This window comes from Globicephala melas, chromosome 4, assembly GCF_963455315.2.
Source record: "Globicephala melas chromosome 4, mGloMel1.2, whole genome shotgun sequence".
Classification (NCBI taxonomy): domain Eukaryota; kingdom Metazoa; phylum Chordata; class Mammalia; order Artiodactyla; family Delphinidae; genus Globicephala; species Globicephala melas.
Window position 1 is genome coordinate 94,017,110 of NC_083317.1, and position 21,788 is coordinate 94,038,897.

At 39.4% G+C, this 21,788-nt stretch overlaps 1 protein-coding gene across 3 annotated transcripts in view; it reads right to left on the reverse strand.

Moving 5' to 3' along the window:
* Positions 1-21,788, reverse strand: part of FNDC3B (fibronectin type III domain containing 3B) — a 352,410-nt gene that overhangs the window by 78,984 nt on the left and 251,638 nt on the right. For all 3 annotated transcript variants that reach the window (XM_030863564.2, XM_030863519.2, XM_060298416.1), the window contains 2 exons: positions 18,337-18,488; positions 13,775-13,834 (listed from right to left, as the gene is read on the reverse strand). In XM_030863564.2, the coding sequence (XP_030719424.1) occupies positions 13,775-13,834; positions 18,337-18,488 (212 nt within the window). The remainder of the gene's footprint in view (positions 1-13,774; positions 13,835-18,336; positions 18,489-21,788) is intronic.

Here is a 21,788-nt window from a genome sequence, read left to right on the forward strand (position 1 = left end):
AAAGATACCTCTCATTAGGATGCTCTTCACCCAAACTGATGACAGAAACGCTCCTTTTTGCATTCACTGTAAGTAGGAACATGATAACAGAAAATGAAACAGGAGAGTTGGCAAGATCATTTCCGTGTATCAGGACAGGTTCACTGGGCATTAAGTTCCTTAAAAATGAATCACAGAATGTTCCAGACATGGGCAGGGTTCCAGCCTGAACTTTAACAGATCCGTTGAATTCTCCAACTGATGGCTTATCGACTGTATTTTGCCCAAAATACGTGTGGGGGGAGGGAAGGAATATAGTGTTTTAAAATATTACTGCCACCTATGAATTAAAGGACATAGGCAACGATCACCAAAAAAGAGACATGCACTCCTAATGAGAGACCATGCCACTATCTATAAAATCCCTGCCAGAAAAACTGAACCTGTATCTGATTAAGCCTCTTCACTGCTTTATAGGAAACATGGAGAGAACATTATTAAGCAACACTACAGGATACAATCAGGCTAATTCACAGTGTGGAAAAGTCTACAGGACAAAAAAAAAATTTATTCCAACAAATAAATTGCAAGAAGAGAAAAAAGGGATGGAGGGAAAACCTATAGCTTAAAAGAAATGTAAGAGCTATAAGCCAAACACAATACTCAAACCACATCTGAATTCCAATTACAACAAACTGAAGAAATAAAACCTTCATTTTTAGGACAGTTGAGGAAATGGGAACAGTGTCTGGATTTTAAAGACATGAAGGAATTTACCATTTTTGTTTATTTTGGATGGGCATGGGGTGTGTGATGATGGTAATGTGGTTCGCAGGTGAAATAACATGATGACCAGACTTTACTTCAAAATAACTGTTGGGGGAGGGCGTAGCAGAAGGCACCAAGGAAATAAAAAGTTGGGTGGTGGGTATATGAGAGTTCATTAAATTACTGTCCACTTTTGACTATAACTGAAATCTTCAGAAACACAAAGTTAAAAATTAAGCCAATGCTGAAAAAAAAATGGAGATCTCTCGTTTAAAAAAATGAACCTCTGCCTTCTCTTAAAAACCAGAAGTTCTAGCAACACTGAGCTGCAGACCTGAATGACGGGAATTAAATGAAACTGAGAGCAGCTCCCCCTTTAGATGGGCAAGTGCTGTCCAGTTCAGAGTCCCCACCACTCCCTACTGCTCCCCGGAATTGAGATTGCTTTTTCGCTGCCTTTTACCCAATCCTCTTTCCCCCCTTCCGTTCCCAGGAGGTATCTCATGTTGCAGTCACTAGGCATTTGCTTATGAATTCAGACTATACTCAGACAGACCAAGTCCTAAATATCCACAAAAACAGTCAGCACCAAAAATCCATTGGGTAACAGAGCAGAGGAGAGGAGGTAGGGAAAGAGCCTGCCAAGGACTAGCAGACCGCAGTTAGTTATCTGGGGAGAGCTAGACTCAGTCAAGTTCATTCTTTCTTTTCAATGAGATTCTTGGAGTCACAAATCCATACTTATCGGGCTAGAGAAACACGAGAGAAGGAGGCTCCTGACAGCCAGGTTGGGAGGATGACAGTAGGAACGAAGGAACCTGATAGCACAAGTAAAAATCTGGGGTACTTGAGGACGGACAGTTGTACAGGTCTGCAGGAGTTAGTGCCCTTGTCTTTAAACTCAGAGAATGTTATAGTTTGTCTAAATGAGGAGTCAATGCTCTGCACTTGTAAAAAGTCTGTCTGCAAAGGAAACAAGATCTATTTCACGTGGCAATATAAATGTGCTGCACTCAGTACCTAAAACTTGACATGATATCTAAGTACCTCATGATTACATCTGTCAATTCAAATTGTTCAGTAAACAGATAGCAACTAATAACTGTAATAACTACCTGCTCCGCTTTTACCAGTAATTTTCACAGAAAAGTCTCTGTAAATGACATTACATTTTGAAGAATGTTGCAATCATGTTTCTCACACGATGGTGATGTGTTTTCTCTAAATACCACGATATGACAGGAAGATCTGTGGAGTAGGACGAGTGTCCTAAGTTAAATATATCAGCAAACAATTCAGTTCTTTTAGCATTTATACCAGCAAAGAGGAATACACTTTTCTAAGGATATAACTAATCTTGTGTTGGGTTTGCACATTTGTTTCAGTTTAAGTACCAACTAAATGTGTATGGAACAGGTGCTCCAAGAATTTCAGAAATTTGCCTCCCCTTTCCTCCAGCACGTCTGTAACATACCAGGAGCTGTAATTTCTAGTCAATAACACCTATTTCGTGAATGGACCTAGAGTCTGTCACGCAGAGTGAAATAAGTCAGAAAGAGAAAAACAAATACCGTTTGCTAACACATATATATGGAACCAAAAAAAATGGTTCTGAGGAACCTAGGTGCAAGACAGGAATAAAGACGCAGACGTAGAGAATGGACTTGAGGACACGGGGAGGGGGAAGGGTAAGCTGGGAGGAAGTGAGAGAGTGGCATGGACACATATACACTACGAAATAAAAAATAGATAGCTAGTGGGAAGCAGCTGCATAGCACAGGGAGATCAGCTCGGTGCTTTGTGACCACCTAGAGGGGTGGGATAGGGAGGGTGGGAGGGAGACGCAAGAGGGAGGGGATATGGGGATATAAGTGTACGTATAGCTTATTCACTTTGTTATAAAGCAGAAACTAACACACCACTGTAAAGTAAATATACTCCAATAAAGATGTTAAAAAAAAATAAAATAACACCTATTTCATAACTCCACACTGAGCTGGTCAACCACATATTTTTGGATTGTTTCATCACATAATTTTTCTGGGAAATGTTATTACATGATATCATCTCTCGGCAACCTCTTTGCCAAATTGTTTATGACAATAACTGGAAAACGGCCTCAAATTCTGCATTGAAATTGCTATCCATTCCAACACTCAAATTCCTGATTATCCTATCATTGATAAAAATATAAATTCTTGACTTTCACAGTAAAATGATTGTTTCAATGCGACTATTAATTATAAAACTACCAATTAAAAGAGGAATATGCGGGCTTCCCTGGTGGCGCAGTGGTTGAGAGTCCGCCTGCCGATGCAGGGGACGCGGGTTCGTGCCCCGGTCCGGGAGGATCCCACGTGCCGCGGAGCAGCTGGGCCCGTGAGCCATGGCCGCTGGGCCTGCGCGTCCGGAGCCTGTGCTCCGCGGCAGGAGAGGCCACAGCAGTGAGAGGCCCGCGTACCGCAAAAAAAAAAAAAAAAAAAAGAGGAATATGCTTTTCTTTGTATGTGTATAAATAAATGAATATATAAATGTTTGTGATTGTAAAGTTACATACTTATGCCTAAGTATTATAAAACAGAATGTTATTTATTTGTATGTATGTATGTGTTGGATTTTTCTCATTCCTCTCTCTTCCTCAACACACACACACAGACACAGAGGAGATTCTGCATTGGTGGCGTCATTCCATAACAAAATACCCTATATGGAAACACTGAATAAATACACTTTGACAATTACAAATTGATTCCTTTTAAACATTCAGCCAACATTAAACCAAAAAAAGCAATCTGTGTAAGAACTGGGAAACTAATATAAAAGTGATGACTCTAATAAAAATAACCCAGGACCCAACACGTAAATTTTTTAAATCAACATAATAGAGGAATTATTGATGAATTACTTTCCTCAATCACTAGGAGAAAAAAAAAAGTGGTCAGATAGATGTGGAGCAATGACACGAAAATACATAGCAAAAAGTGAGGAAAATAATCTTTAAAACCTGAAATGTCTCAGGATACAATTTTCAATGTGGAATTTGGACTAAAGGGCATAGCAAGCGCCAATCTGAACAGCTACAGACACATAACCTATAGCACCGTCTCAAGGATGCCACTGGTCTCTTAATAAATTATTCCCAATAACAGTGAGATGATGGCAAGTAGAATTCAAGAACTCTTCTTGCCTAGGAACTGATGCCAAGCACTATACAGTTCAATGACAGGACTCCATGACTGAGAGGCTGCTACTTTAAAAAATGGTTGTGTATCTGACTGGTGAACTCTGACCATACTCACTAACAGGAGGGAGGAAAAAACTGAAAATGAGAAAAAGAATTCCATAAAGATACCAAGCAAGCAATGTGAAGGGGATGAAATCAGAATAGCAAAACCAAGAGCATCAAGAAAGGAGCCCTAGGTGAGATGTCAGTACCTGAGCTGAGAAAGAAACCTTTCACTCTACGGAAGAGTGATCTGAACAGAGACTTCTGCAGGCCTTTGTCAATGTGCACTATTAACAACTAGAAGGAGAATACAGCCTGCTTGACACTGCTACAAGAAACATGTGTTTTTATCATTGGCTCTCCAGACTTCCTATAAGGCGACACTTTCTAAATTGGTAATGTACAAATGAAAACGGTAATAAATATAATTGTTCATCTTGCAGGTGTACAGTAATGGAATTCGTTTGGAGCTTCTGTTGTGGAAAAGTTAGGAAATATTTCCATGTAGCTTTTTGAGGCCTTATAGGTGACTATTAAATTTAAAATTATATTTGAGGCTACTGTGTTGATAAAAGCTTACATTCCTGGAACTAAGATTTTGAGAATGTTAACTGCATCATAAAAAGAGATTTTTGCTCTGCTTTTTTCAGCTCCAATTATGATATATCTTTATCTCAATAAAATAATGAGTGGTATGGTCAAACTCCATCATGAAGTCCTTTTTATTATTAGTGTGGAAAATCTGCAACCACTTTGGAAAAACAAAACAAACAAAACATTTATAGGTGTTACAGATTTATAATAGATTTGCACATATATTTCATTTGCTCTCACACCATCTTTCTGAGGCTGGTATCGTTATTATCCTCATTTTATTAATGAGAAAACAAGGACATTGAAGCTTACATGGCTTGCCTAATCACATACCCTCAGTAAGTGCCTGAGTCATTAATTCCAAATTCCAAGGTCTGCCTACTATGTCATCAAGGTGCCTCCCAAAGCAATTCAAGGCAGAAGAGACTGACTCTACGTAGGGGCTGGAAGTGTTAAGAGTATTCTCTAGCTTGAAAAATGAAAGGCTGTATAGGGAAAGGGAATGAATGATCTATATGGACTGTGGAAGAGCCAGGGCAAAGTAACTACAATTGGGACTGTATGTAGACATTTTTCTTAGGAAAGAATTTTTTAAAAATACTAAAAGCGATGTGTTCTGGAAGATGGCGCCATAGGACATATGTTCATTCCCTCTTGAGAGAGCACCGGAATCACAAGTAACTGTTGAACAATCATTGACAGGAAGACACTGGAACTCACCAAAAAAGATACCCTACATCCAAAGACAAAGGAGAAGTCGCAATGAGATGGTAGGAGGGGTGCAATCACAATAAAGTCATAACCGCTGGGTGGGTGACTCACAAACTGGAGAACAATTATACCACAGAAGTCCACCCACTAGAGTGAAGGTTCTGAGCCCCATGTCAGGCTTCCCAAGCTGGGGGTCTGGCAATGGGAGGAGGAATTCCCAGAGAATCAGACTTTGAAGGCTATAGGGATTTCATTACAGGACTTCAACAGGACTGGGGGAAAGAGAGACTCCACTCTTGGATGGCACACGCAAAGGAGTGTGTGCATCAGGACCCAGGGGAAAGGAGTAGTGACCCCACAGGAGACTGAACAAGACTTACCTGCTAGTGTTGGAGGGTATCCTGCAGAGGCAGGGGGTGGCTCTGGCTCACCATGGGGACAAGGACACTGGCAGCAGAAGTTCTGGGAAGTACTCCTTGGCTTAAGCCCTCCCAGAGTCCACCATTAGCCCCACCAAAGGGCCTGAAGACTCCAGAGCTGGGCCGCCTCAGGCCAAACAACCAACAGGGAGGGAACTTAGTCCCACCCAACAGCAGACAAGTGGATTAAAGTTTCACTGAGCTCTGCCCACCAGAGCAAAACCCAGCTCTACCCACCACCAGTCCCTCCCAGCAGGAAGCTTGCACAAGCCTCTTTGATATCCTCATCCACCAGAGGGCAGACAGCAGAAGCAAGAAGAACTACAATCCTGTAGCTTGTGGAACAAAAACCACACTGAAAGACAGACAAAATGAAAAGGCAGGGGACTATGTACCAGATGAAGGAACAAGATAAAACGCAGAAAAACAACTAAATGAAGTGGAGATAGGCAACCTTCCAGAAAAAAGAATTCAGAATAATGATAGTGAAGATGATCCAGGACCTCGGAAAAAGAACGGAGGCAAAGATCAAGAAGATGTCAGAAATGTTTAACAAAGATCTAGAAGAATTAAAGAACAAACAAACAGAGATGAACAATACAATAACTGAAATGAAAAATACACTAGAAGGAATGAATAGCAGAATAACTGAGGCAGAAGAACGGATAAATGACCTGGAAGACAGAATGGTGGAATTCACTGCTGTGGAACAGAATAAAGAAAAAAGAATGAAAAGAAATGAAGACAGCCTAAGAGACCTCTGGGACCACATTAAACACACCAACATTCGCGTCTATAATGTGTCCCAGAAGGAGAAAAGAGAAAGGACCTGAGAAAATATTTGAAGAGATTATAGTCAAAAACATCCCTAACATGGGAAAGCAAATAGCCACCCAAGTCCAGGAAGCACAGAGAGTCCCACACAGGATAAACCCATGGAGAAACATGCCAAGACACAAAGTATAATCAAACTGACAAAAATTAAAGACAAAGAAAAATTATTAAAAGCAACAAGGGAAAAATGACAAATAACATACAAGGGAACTCCCATAAGGTTAACAGCTGATTTCTCAGCAGAAACTCTACAAGCCAGAAGGAAGTAGCATGACATATTTAAAGTGATGAAAGGGAAGAACCTACAACCAAGATTACTCTACCCAGCAAGGATCTCATTCAGATTCAACGGAGAAATCAAAAGCTTTACAGACAAGCAAAAGCTAAGAGAATTCAGCACCACCAGACCAGCTCTACAGCAAATGCTAAAGGAACTTCTCTAAGTGGGAAACACAAGAGAAGAAAAGGACCTACAAAAACAAACCCAAAACAATTAAGAAAATGGTAATAGGAACATACATATCAATAATTACCTTAAACGTGAATGGATTAAATGTTCCAACCAAAAATAAGACCCATAGATGTGCTGTCTACAAGAGACCCACTTCAGACCTGGGGACACATACAGACTGAAAGTGAGGGGATGGAAAAAGATATTCCATGCAAATGGAAATCAAAAGAAAGCAGGAGTAGCAATACTCATATCAGATAAAATAGACTTTAAAATAAAGAATGTTACAAGAGACAAGGAAGGACACGACATAATGATCAAGGGATCAATCCAAGAAGAAGATACAACAATTATAAATATATACACACCCAACATAGGAGCACCACAATACATAAGGCAACTGCTAACAGCTACAAAAGAGGAAATCGACAGTAACACAATAACAGTGGGGGAATTTAACACCTCACTTATACCAACGGACAGATCATCAAGATAGAAAATTAATAAGGAAACTCAAGCTTTAAATGACACAACAGACCAGGATAGATTTAATTTATATTTATAGGACATTCCATCCGAAAACAACAAAACACACTTTCTTTTCAAGTGCACACAAAACATTCTCCAGGACAGATCACATCTTGGGTCACAAATGAAGCCTCGGTAAATTTAAGAAAACTGAAGTCATATCAAGCATCTTTTCTGACCACAATGCTGTGAGATTAGAAATAAATTACAGGGGGAAAAAACGTAAAAAACACAAACACATGGAGGCTAAACAATATGTTACTAAATAACCAAGAAATCACTGAAGAAATCAAAGAGGAAATAAAAATACTTAGAGACAAATGACAATGAAAACACGATGATCTAAAACCTATGGGATACAGCAAAAGTAGTTCTAAGAGGGAAGTTTATAGCAATACAATCCTACCTCAAGAAACAAGAAAAATCTCAAATAAACAATCTAACGTTACATCTAAAGGAACTAGAGAAAGAAGAACAAACAAAACCCAAAGTTAGCAGAGGGAAAGAAATCATAAAGATCAGAGAAGAAATAAATGAACAAGAAACAAAGAAAACAATAACAAAGATCAATAAAACTAAAAGCTGGTTCTTTGAGAAGATAAACAAAATGGATAAACCTTTAGCTGGACTCATCAAGAAAAAGAGGGAGAGGACTCAAATCAATAAAATTAGAAATGAAAAAGGAGAAGTTACAACAGACACCACAGAAATACAAAGCATCCTGAGAGACTACTACAAGCAACTCTATGCCAATAAAATGGACAACCTGGAAGAAATGGACAAATTCTTAGAAAGGTATAACCTTCAAAGGCTGAAACAGGAAGAAAGAGAAAATATGAACAGAACCACCACAAGTAATGAAATTGAAACTATGATTAAAAATCTTCCAACGAACAAAAGTCCAGGACCAGATGGCTTCACAGGTGAATGTCATCAAACATTTAGAGAAGAGCTAACACCCATCCTTCTCGAACTCTTCCAAAAAATCGCAGAGGAAGGAGCACTCCCAAACTCATTCTACAAGGCCACCATCACCCTGATACCAAAACCAGACAAAGATACTACAAAAAAAGAAAATTACAGACCAATATCACTGATGAATATAGATGCAAAAGTCCTCAACAAAATACTAGCAAACAGAATCCAACAACACATTAAAAGGATCATACACCATGATCAAGTGGGATTTATCCCAGGGACGCAAGGAATCTTCAGTATATGCAAATCAATGTGATACACCATATTAACAAATTGAAGAATAAAAACCATATGATCATCTCAATAGATGAAGAAAAACCTTCTGACAAAATTCAACATCAATTTATGATAAAAACTCTCCAGAGGGCTTCCCTGGTGGCGCAGTGGTTGGGAGTCCGCCTGCTGATTCAGGGGACGTGGGTTTGTGCCCTGGTCCGGGAGGATCCTACATGTTGCGGAGCGGCTAGGCCTGTGGGCCGTGGCCGCTGGGCCTGCACGTCCAGGGCCTGTGCTCCGCGGCGGGAGGGGCCACAGCGGTGAGAGGCCCGCGTACCGCAGGAAAAAAAAAAAAACTCTCCAGAAAGTGGTCATTGAGGGAACCTACCTCAACATAATAAAGGGTGTATATGACAAACCCACAGCAAACATCATTCTCAATGGTGAAAAACTGAAAGCATTTCCTCTAAGATCAGGAACAAGACAAGGATGGCCACTCTTGCCACTATTATTCTACACAGTTCTGGAAGTTTTAGCCATGGCAATCAGAGAAGAAAAAGGAATAAAAGGAATCCAAATTGAAAAAGAAGAAGTAAAACTGTCACTGTTTGCAGATGACATGATACTATACATAGAAAATCCTAACGATGCCACCAGAAAACTACTAGAGCTAATCAATAAATCTGGTAAAGTAGCAGGATACAAAATTAATGCACAGAAATCTCTTGCATTCCTATACACTAACAACGAAAGATCAGAAAGAAATTAAGGAAACAATCCCATTCACCACTGCAACAAAAAGAATAAAATACCTAGGAATAAACCTACTTAAGGGGGTAAAAGACCTGTACTAAGAAAATTATACGACACTGGTGAAAGAAATCAAAGATGACACAAACAGATGGAGAGATATACCATGTTCGTGGATTGGAAGAATGAATATTGTGAAAATGACTATACTACACAAAGCAATCTACAGGTTCAATGCAATCCCTATCAAATTACCAATGGCATATTTTACAGAACTAGAACAAAAAACCTTAAAATTTGTATGGAGACACAAAAGACCCCAAATAGCCAAAGTAATCTTGAGGGAAAAAAAGGGAGGTGTAGGAATCAGACTCCCTGACTTCAGACTATACTACAAAGCTACAGTAATCAAGACAATATGGTACTGGCACAGAAACAGAAATACAGATCAACAGAAGAGGATAGAAAGCCCAGAGATAAACCCACACAGCTATGGTCAACTAATCTATGACAAAGGAGGTAAGGATATACAATGGAGAAAAGACAGTCTCTTCAATAAACGGTGCTGGGAAAACTGGACAGCTACATGTAAAAGAATGAAATTAGAACACTCCCTAATACCATATACAAAAATAAACCCAAAATGGATTAAAGACCTAAATGGAAGACCAGACACTATAAAACTCTTAGAAGTAAACATAGGAAGAACACTCTTTGACATAAATCACAGCAAGATCTTTTTTACTCACCCCCTAGAGTAACGGAAATAAAAACAAAAATAAACAACTGGGACGCAATGAAACTTAAAAGCTTTTGCACAGCAAAGGAAACTAAAAGAAACTCAGAATGGGAGAAAATATTTGCAAACAAATCAACGGACAAAGGATTAATCTCCAAAATACATACACAGCTCATGCAGCTCAATATAAAAAAAAACAAACAACCCAATCAAGAAATAGGCAGAAGACCTAAATAGACATTTCTCCAAAGAAGACATACAGTTGGCCAAGAGGCACATGAAACCTGCTCAATATCACTAATTATTAGAGAAATGCAAATCAAAACCACAATGAGGTATTATTACCTCACACCGGTTAGAATGGGTATCATCAGAAACTCTACAAACAACAAATGCTGGAGAGGGTGTGGAGAAAAGGGAACCCTCTTGCACTGTTGGTGGGAATGTAAATTGATACAGCCCCTACGGAGAACAGTATGGAAATTCCTTAAAAAACTAAAAATAGAACTACCATATGACCTAGCAATCCCACTACTGGACATATACGCTGAGAAAACCGTAATTCAAAAAGATATACATACAACAATGTTCATTGCAGCACTATTTACAAGAGCCAGACATGGAAGCAACCTAAATATCCATCAACAGATGACTAGATAAAGAAGGTGTGGCACATATGTACAATTGAATATTACTCAGCCATAAAAAGGAACGAAATTGAGTTATTTGTAGTCAGGTGGATGGACCTAGAATCTGTCATACACAGTGAAGTCAGAAAGAGAAAAACAAATACCGTTGGCTAATACATATATATGACATTTTAAAAAGTGGTACTGATAAACCTAGTGGCAGGGCAGTAATAAAGAGGCAGATGTGGAGAACGGGGTTGAGGGTACAGGGGTGAAGGGGAAGCTTGGATGAAGTGAGAGAGTAGCACTGACACATATACACTACCAAATGTAAAATGGATGGCTAGTGGGAAGCAGCCGCATAGCACAGGGAGATCAGCTTGGTGCTTTGTGACGACCTAGAGGGGTGGGATAGGGAGGGTGGGGGGAGGGAGGCTCAAGAGGGAGGGGATATGGGGATATATGTATACATATAGCTGACTGTTGTACAGTAGAAACTAACACAACATTGTAAAGCATTTATACTCCAATAAAGATGTGGAAAAAACAAAAAGACACATGCACCCCGATGTTCACTGCAGCACTATTTACGATAGCCAGGTCATGGAAGCAACCTAAATGCCCATCAACAGACGAATGGATAAAGAAGATATGATGCATATATACAATGGAATATTACTCAGCCATAAAAAGGAACGAAATTGGGTCATTTGTAGAGATGTGGATGGACCTAGAGACTGTCATACAGAGTGAAGTAAGTCAGAAAGAGAAAAGCAAATATATAAATTCATATATGTGGAATCTAGAAAAATGGTACAAATGAACAGGTGTGCAAGCCAGAAATAGACACAGATGTAGAGAACAAACATATGGACACCAAGGGGGGAAAGCGGCGGGGGGTGGTGGTGGTGGTGGTGGTATGAATTGTGAGATTGGGATTGACATGTATACACTGATGTGTATAAAACAGATAACTAATGAGAACCTGCTGTATAAAAAAGTAAAGAGATCAGGATCAAAGAGATGGAGAATTTTCCATCTCTCTGGCCAGCAGAGCACTAGACCAAGTAACCGCTGGTGGTGCCTTAGGCTCTTTATGTGTGGTGTCACACAAGTGTCAAATATGTCACAAGGGTGGGATCCCCGATGTGTTAGGAGGAAGTCTTGGATCCGAGGCCTCTAGGTGGTAACTACCTCATGCTCCTATGTCTTTTGGGGAATCCATTAATTATTCCTTTCATCTGCCCAGAAGTTTAAGGTGTTCGTAAGATACATAAAAAGAATTAATGAGCAAGTATTCTCAAGTTTACCCTTTGTAAGAGGCGTTGAAAAGATACAAAGGGCAACACAACAGATAGGACAGTAAATAAAGGGCAGACTGTGACATTTAAAATTTTTTTAGAAGTTATTGTCAACTCATGGATGAGCAGAAAATTAATAAAGTAAACCTTTAGTAAAGCAGTGACAATGAACATTAAAAGAGAAAAAAGGAAACACATGTTAACAATGTCTAATGGAGAACATTTACAGGACTACCTATATGGTGTTACATTTTCTGGTTTGTTGTTAAATCGACCATTTCAAAGAATGGTTAAACTATTATCTCAGCTTCACAAGTTATACAAATCTTTTTGTTTGTACAGACGGTGTGAAAAGTTCAATAAGTTTGGGCTAAAGCTAATTCACTCAAAATCCAAAAGTTTTGATTCAAATAGGAAAAGATGGTTGCAACAGAGTTCATCTAAACAAAACAATAGCTAAGCAGATATACACTTTATGACTGAATGTAAAAACCTTGCTCTTTTATGTATTGCTTTAAACATAGTTTTAAACACTTGTGCAGCTAATAAGATATTATAATCTAAACACACCCCTACTTTCCTTACTTTTGTTACCGAGAAAATTGTGGCATGGATTCTCTGTGATTGACCAAAGTTAAAACAGTCAATTGATGGGCAGAACCAGACTAGACCTCAAGCTGCCTAATAATTAACATATGCTCTTCCTGCTAGGCTACCGTGCCTCCACTCCACCACAGAGGGAACGTGTGGTGTGAATTAACCTTTGGAAAGTGTAATAAAGGGTGTGTGCTTGACGGTTGCAATTTTATTACATAATCTTGATATATGCATATATAATTGAAGAAAGGAGAATTTGTTGTTGTTCACCCTATTAGATAAAATGAGAATTTCTGATCAAATTAAAAATTAAATAAAATGAAAGTTTAAATTAAAATGAAAATTTAAACGATATTATGGATCACATTCAGATTTAAAAATCTGCCTGTTTGCAGATGGATGTATGGATGTATCTTTGAGTAATCAGGTGAGCTCTGTAAACACTTAGATGATACTTTCGTTCTCGCAGGTCTGTGGTTGGCTGGGTCTCTCCCTGAGATCAGCTAGCCCTGCCTTCCAGAGCAGTCATGGTAGAGAGTTCAGACTCGGTAGCAAACTATGTGAGTTGTTTTGGAAAACTGCATTAGCTCTTGCTAGAGATAATTTTGATATTTGCATTACTTACTTCAAAACGTATTGCCTTTTAGGTCCAAACTTGAAACATGGGAAGGACTTTATTTAGTCATACTGGCTGAACATATAGTTTACATGGAAGGTCTATAATAACTGATATACCCATGGTAAAAAATTATTGCTTTATAGAAAAAAATATTATATATTAAACCACGCATTCCAACGGATCTTAGGAGACTACGTAAAATAAAAATTACTTCGCAAAAATAATTTTTAAATTCTGTTCAGGGTATCATCTACTTTTCTATTACCAGAAGCACATCTGTGGACTCCCAATCTCTATGCTCTCAAGTGTAGGACATCAAGGAATGGCCGATGAGCAAAGGTACTGACACTTTTAGTTAGGCAAGTGCTGTTAACCAAACACTTTTAGAAAGGAGCATATTATTTATTTTAGCAATCTGAATTCCCCAATACTCACCTCACATGATAATCGGTTGCTGGCCTAAGATCTTTCAGGTTACATTCTAATTCTTCTCCGCTGCAAAGAAAAATCATTTCTTAGTCAATGATACCAGTTTCAAAAATAAAACAGGTTTTGGATTTGGGTCTCATGGTCAGGTACCAATAGCGATTCAAGAACTATTATTTCTACTTCCACCTTAAGTCAGAAATAAACTCTCCTGCTTGGTATTATCATTCTTCTGGACTAGCACATGAGATTCCTTGAAATAGTGTCATTCTGGACCTGGAAAACGGCAAGGCTAACTTATGAATAAAATTCCAAAATCTCTTACCACTTCTTCAAAATGACTACATAAAAATAAGTAAATAAGGAAGCAAGCTGAACAGAAAGATACCCAGATAAACGTAAGTGTAAATAACAGCACCAGCTGTCAGCTGAAGGTGGCTCCCAGACTTGTCCTGGCAAGAACCCCAATAGCTTCAACTTCTCAACTCTCTTCAAGAAACCTCAATCTGCTTCCCTCACATATCAATACTAATAAACAGCTCTCTTACAGATGCATGCCGATAAATAGCTCTCTTACACAAAATAAAACCATTTATTTGACCAGAAGCTGCAGAAGAACCTTGACTTAATCATGAGGAAACCACCAACATTCCAGAAAACACGTAATGTTCCCATTAAAAAAATTTTTAAAGCTGAGAGGGGTGTGTGTGGGCATAACTGTATTCTTCACAAATGTCAGTATCTTCCCAGCCACAAAAAAGAATGAAATTCTGCCATGTGTAACAACACGGATGGACCTGGAGGGTATTGTGCTTAGTGAAATAAGTCAGACAAAGACAAACACTGTATGCTATCACTTATATGTGGTATCTGAAAAATAAAACAGACAAATGAATATAACAAAACAGAAACAGTCTCACAGATATAGAGAACAAACTAGTGGGTACCAGTGGGGAGAGCGAACTGGGGAGGGGCAAGATATGGGTAGGGGATTGAGAAGTACAAACTACTATGTATAAAGTAAATAAGCTATAAGGATGTAATGCACAGCACAGGGAGTACAGCCAATATTTTATAATAACTTTATTTATATTTTTTAATTAATTAATTAATTTTTGACGGCGTTGGGTCTTTGTTGCTGCACGCGGGCTTCCTCTAGTTGCAGCGAGTGGGGGCTACTCTTCGTTGCGGGGCGCAGGTTCTCACTGCGGTGGCTTCTCTTGTTGAGGAGCATGGGCTCTAGGCGCGCGGGCTTCAGTAGCTGTAGCACGCGGGCTCAGTAGTTGTGGCATGTGGGCTCTAGAGCGCAGGCTCAGCGGCCATGGCACACGGGCTTAGCTGCTCCGCGGCATGTGGGATCTTCCCGGACCGGGGTTCAAACCCGTGTCCCCTGCATTGGCAGGCGGATTCTTAACTAGTGCACCACCAGGGAAAGCCTACGATAACTTTAAATGGAGTGTAATCTATAAAAATTTTGAATCACTATGTAGCATACCTGAAACTAATACTGTATGTCAACTATATTTCAAATAAATAAATAAGATTTTAAAAGAAAAGCATTGGATAATTCCCAAACGATTTAATCACAGTGAGGCCGCCAAACACTGTTGCCCCCCAGTGTGCTGGAAGAGGAAGTACATAGAACTACCTTGATGAACGCCTCCCACAAATGTTAAACCTGCATCTGATCAAGCTCCAGAACTAACTGTCCATTTATAAGAAATATGGGGGAGGAAGATTAAGTTAAAGGATACCACAAATTCAGATTGGTAACAAAAGTGATTCACTTTTTGCAACTGATCAAGAATTTTTAAAAAGATGGGAGATACACCTGAAAACTATAATGTATGCCAACTATATGTCAATAAAAATTTTTTAAATTAAAATTTAAAATATAAAGTAGCTATTCCATTTCCAAAAAGGGAGACTATTCTAGATTTAAATAGATTTATGAGACCTAACAATCCCAGGCAATGAGTAAACTTCATTTGGAGTCCCAGAAGAAGAAATCAATATTAAAACACATTTTTGAGACAATTGGGAAAATCTGAATATGACCAAGGTATGAAATGATGCCAGGTATTATTGTCAGTTTTCCTAGATGTTAATGACATTGCAGTTATGTAAAAAAAATCTTACGTTGATCCATATTGAACTATGTAGGAGTAACTGATGTGTTATCTGTGAGTTGCTACCAAATGCTACAATAACAACAACAACAACAACAATAATAGTAATAAAGGGGATATGATGCAAATGTGGCAAGATCTTAATAATTGTTAAATCTGAGTGATGGTTATCTGGGGGTTCATTGTAGTATTTTCTCTATGTTTCTGTATGTTTGCAATTTAGCCATAATTTTTAAAAAATTTTAAACTTATTGCCCTGCTAGTGATATTTAACACTTTTGTTTTTGAAAAAGTATGTATACATGTCAGTTTTCATTATTAAAGCAGAAGATTGGGGGAAAAAAAGTCAGTGTCATAAAGGACAATGAAATACTGTGGAAGTGTTCCAAATTAAAGAAGGCTACAGAGACATGACAACTAACTGCTGTATCTGACCCTAGAATGGATCTTGTCCTACAAGGGGAAGAAAAATGCTACCGCAGACATTATTTCATCAACTGACGAAACTGGAATGTGGATGATAGATTGGATAAAAGTATGGTATTGATGTAAAGTCATGAAGTAATGGCATTGTAGCTATTTAAAAAAATATCTTAGGAAACACACTTCAGTATTTAGCAGTAAAGGACCATGATGTATAAAACTAATAGGAAAAAATACAGATTAAGAGGAGAGAAAAGGCAAGAGAGAAAATCAAATAGTAAAGCAAATAGGGTAAAAAGTTAATAATATGTGAATCTGGGTAAAGCATAAAATAAAGAGATAAAAAATAAAGAGATATTCCTTGATCTCTTTATTTTTGCAACATTTATAAGTTTGAAATTATTCAAATAAAAATACTTTTTTAAAGTTGCAAACTGGAGGCCAATGTCCACACCCTGCATGTGCAGTTCTGTTGTTTGACTTGCAGTTTATCTTTGAAGTTTTTTGAATTTGCTGAATCAGTTTAACATTAGGAAGGTTTACATAATAATTCAGATTTTTAGCATTTCCTTTAAAAAAAATTCCAAGGAATCAGCAAATCTAGGCCTACATTCCCTTATGCAACAACCTACTTTAGGTGACTGGCAGCTGCTCCTTTATCGATGAAGACAGGAGTGTTCCCGTTCACCGTTCACCTCATTCCCAAGCTTCGTACTTTCTCACTTATGTTACCTGCCTGCCTCACTGGGCACTTGGGACTCTAGCTCCTGCCACCAATGACCATCACGCATTGACAGAATCTAACTGTTTCTTGGTGGGCTGGGGGAAATGGTGCTCTATATTTTGCTAAGGTCACTACCAATTCTGACTTTTCAAAATAGAACCCAATGGTTGTGAGCCAGAGCAAGGGGTTAGGACTACATTCTAAGCACAGTGATAAAGCACTGCAGTGTTCTCACGGGGGGGAGGCTTGTCCTGACTTCTGTTTTTGCAGCGTGGAGGCTGGATGGGAGGAGAGCAAGAGTGGATGCTGGAGGAGCCTGAGGAGACTCTTGTAGGAGTCCAGGAAGAGAGGACAGAGCCCTATGTGGCGGCAACAGGAGAGAGTGACTAAAGGGCTTCCCTCTGTCTGTCTCTCTTTCCCCCTTTTCTTTGTCCAGAAAAAGACAAGTCCCTGGAGCAAGTTAAGAATTAGAAATGGGGCTAGGGAGATGCGAGGTCTGCAGCAGGGAAACAGAAGAGAAAAGCAGCTTCTCTGGCAGAGGAAGAGGTGGGCTTTGTGTGACCATGTTACACTGGGTTTGGGCAGTAGTTCCCAGGGCCAGTCACAGAGAGGTCAAACAAGTAGTTAGAACAAGATGGCCTCTGATTTCCGACTCTGCAAATCTGAGCAGTGCCAGCAACTACAAAAGAGAAAAGATTTGACCCTAAAAATTTTTTATCACATCTAGAACACAGCTATAAATCACTTAAATGGTTAATATCTGGGAGTCCATAAAGTGGAAGGGGATAATCCCTTATTCGGTGTGCTAAACTTTTGACGATTTAAGATAGCCTCCGAATGAAAAGCTTTACTGCACACTGGAAAACTACTGTAGAGGATAAGAAGGAGGGTGAAATGGAAACATCGTAGAATTTTGAAAAACAAGACTAGCACAAGGTCTGAGCCTAAAAAGAGGTGATCATAGAAGTGCGTGATATATGTAAAAACTAAGAGGCATGCTCACTTTTTGCTCTGACAACATTAATGGAAACTTTTCTTTAGTACTACACTGGCAAGCTAACATAACCAAGTGACATATTTGACCAACACCAAATAGCTGTATAAAAGTCATTTCTGATTAGCAATTACCCTGCACAAAGTTAACTCTTGACATTACAATTATCACTAATTCTTAAAAAGAACTATTTAAAGGAAAATTTGCAAAGCCATTAAATTTTTCCTTTGTTTTTTCTTCTCCTTAGTAACAGCAATTTCACGTTTGGCAGCTGAGAAAAACACATGGAAATATACGCTACCTGTAAATTATCTTGTATTTTCCATCTCGTCCTTTGTCTGACAGAGCAACCTCGTAGCTGTAGGGGAAGGAAAGACCACTGTGGGGTCCACACGAAAGTCCAACAGGGGGAGCCCAGGACAACACAACCGTTCTTGCCTGAATATTAGAAACCTGAGGAAGAAAAACATGAATCAGACACTACACTTCTCCCCAGAACATTTTGTGATTATTAGTAGTAGCATTAAAATGGCTCAGATTTAACTCAAGAAAAACGAATTTATTTTAATTTACAAATTTACTTTAATTACCAAAAAGAACCCACCCATCCTATATGGCATTCTTTTGTCAAAGTCCTGATGTCCAAACTATAGCTCCTAAAACATCTGTCCTTATTATGCAAACTTATGTCCAAGTCTGATGCAATTCACACTTGGTCCTCCAGAAAGTAAAAATAATGTCACGTTTGAGAATTTTTCTAAAGGTAAAAAGTTGAACATCATATTTCAATAATCTCCATGATGGCCATCGTATTATGTGGAAGGAACCCACATCCACAGGTACTTTCCAGCGGCCTCCAAGCTTTGCTTGATGTCGAACTCTTCTGCAAAGCCGAGACCTTTCAAACCACGCTCCCCGAAGTCCTGCAGGTTCCTGGGAAAACCCAGTACGGGGGTGGGGGTGGGGGTGGGGGGTGGAAACGGAACCATGGCCCAGGCTGACAGACGGCAGAAATATGTGTGGAGATGTTTCACCTCTCTAGGCTCTGCTTTTATCTTTTGCTTTAGCCTCCGCTCAAGGCTTCATTTGAACAAAGGAATCTGGGACTCTCAACGCCCCAACTTTTCCCTCTTATTTAGGGCTTCTCTGAAGCACGTTCTTACACTATCTCCCAGGCATACTCGGCAGGACTGAGCCCCAGCTGCCCGCAGCTGTAACCTGCTCATTAACAGACCCTGCACTGGCTTCTCCTCTGCAATCTCACGTCTCTACTCTAACCGTGCTTCCTGGGGCACCTCCCCACTTACACCATTTGCCTTCCAATCTTTGTTTCAGAGTCTGTTTCTGGAGAAACCTAATCTAATGCACGGTCTAATTCTTTAAAATAAATCTGTCAATGCATTTTAATGTTCTAATTTTCTAAAGTTTATTTTGTTGCTCTCTAGATATTGGTCTGGATAACATTAAAACAAAATGAGAGTTAAAACATACATTAAAGCTTAACGTTCATACAAGACTTTATAGCTGTAGATTAGAGTAGGCTGTGGACGGAGATGTCTAAACTACTAAGTCTCTATCTTTTTTTCTTCTATTTTTGTCACTATCTGATCTAAATAAAGGGTATTAAAATATAAGATAATTTAAAAGCATGAATAATAAATATGGAAATGAATACTGAGTTTCCCTTTTCAGTCTATCACGCATTCCATTTTGAGCAGAGGTCCCTCCATATCATCTCTGTTCCAAATAGATACAGCACCATTATATATTTAACCAATTATTTAGTCAAGCTCCTACTCATCCTTCAAGACCCTAGGCTGGCCTCACTACCCCCAAGTAGCCTTCCCTGAAATATCCTATCATCTCTCTGTTCCACAGCACCTTGCTGCTATCTCTTCTACTCATTGCTAATCATGTTAATAGCATTTGCCTACCTTCCCCACTGGACCGTGGGACTCCCTAAGGAGAAGGCCTAAGTCATATTCAACTGTGACTAGTGGCTGCTTAGTAAATGTTGAATGAAAAATAAAAATCAAAGGGAATAAGACAGTCTGAGTTTCTGATACAGGTAACAACAGTGGATGGCAGACCAGCATTAAACATCTTTAAAAAAAACCTGGAGAGACACTGTTACAGAATTGAACTCGACCCTTCTTGCTATGGCTCCAGACTAGCAGCAACTCTCCTGCCTGCTCCTCCTGTGACGGCTGTGACCCGCCCTTCAGCATGCCGTCCCCTCTCACGCCCCTGAGACTTAGCTCTGGACTTTCCCACTTTCCTGCCTTTAACAAACTTCCTTTAGACCCAGTTCAAATGTTGCCTTTGCTTATTCATTTAATCATCATAGCTTAACTTGTGAGGGGCTGTGGACACAAAGATGATTAAGGTATGACCTCTGCCTGATGAAGAGATGCGTGAGGGGCCTCACGGCAGATACACTGAGCACAGAGGGGCCCATGGCAGCTTGAGGCCAATTCAGGAAAAGTTTCTGTACGGTGCTGCCTGACTCCCTGCTCAGGATCAGCAACTGTTTTCTTTGTGCTCCAACCACATTGAGCGGGCACCTATATTTGACACTCATTTCATTATCCTCCGCTTTACCTGGTTATCTGTGTGTTGTTCCCCTGATTAGATTTTAAGGCAGCGTTTCTACCACATACACCATTGTATTTGCTGAATTCCTTCACACACCATTAATGAGTAATCTTGAGATACTGGATATTATATTTGATTTTTAACTTAAAACAAGGTATTTTGCTATGAAGAGTTCAGTTTATAATTTAAAAAGATGCTGATTAGGTACAGAGGAACATTCAACTGAGGTGGTAAGTGGCCCAATTCCAAGAGCACAGTATGTAGTAACACTGATTCCATGAATGGTGGTGTGAAATTAACACCACTTCTCAAAATAGCTCAGTCAAATGCTAGCACTTTAGATACTGAACAGGTATCCATAAATTCACATCCTTTTAAACTCTACTTTTTTCATCAGCTATTAAGAATTTACTCCTAAGAGTTCTTATCACAAGAAGAAAATTTTTTCTTTTTTTCTTTCTTTATATTGCATCTATATGAGATGACGGATGTTAGCTGCACCTGTCGTGATAATCATTTTATGATATACGTAAATCAAACCAAAAAAGAAAAGAATTTACTGTCTTTCCTTTAGGACTTGGTTAAATTATTACTTAACTCAACAGTGATGTACAACACCTGAAGCATCAACTAAACTAACGCTCACCTTTCCCCGAGGTTCCCTGAGCAAGCCTTAGGAAGGCCAACTGTCATGTGAACACAGACCTCTGTGCAAGTGCATCCTTCCCATCAGCCAGCCTATCAGAAGTGCACCTGGAGAACTCAGCACCATTTTCAAAGGACGGCGGCTTCTGGGAATTCTTTCCTGGATCTGAGCAGCCTGCCTCCTAGACTACTACCAGAGTTGAGAGACTCGTTCCCTCCTGTGCTCCCCCCTCCCTCCCTCTCACTGACTCCTGGGCCTCAGGTTTCCTTTCTTCAGGCATTGGAATCCTGAGAGAAAGAGTGCTTTGTCTCTGTTAGAACTTGGAACTCACTCCCACTCCAAGGTTGATGCCAGGAAATTACACGGTGCCTTTCAAGAGAGTGTCATGTAAAGGGGAATCCTCAGCAGTAGATGCCTTTACTCCAAGCATCCAGGGAGGTGATAACTTTAATGAGAGATTCAGAACTCTGGGAACTAGGCTGGGTTCAAGCCTACTGCAGAGCAACAGCATT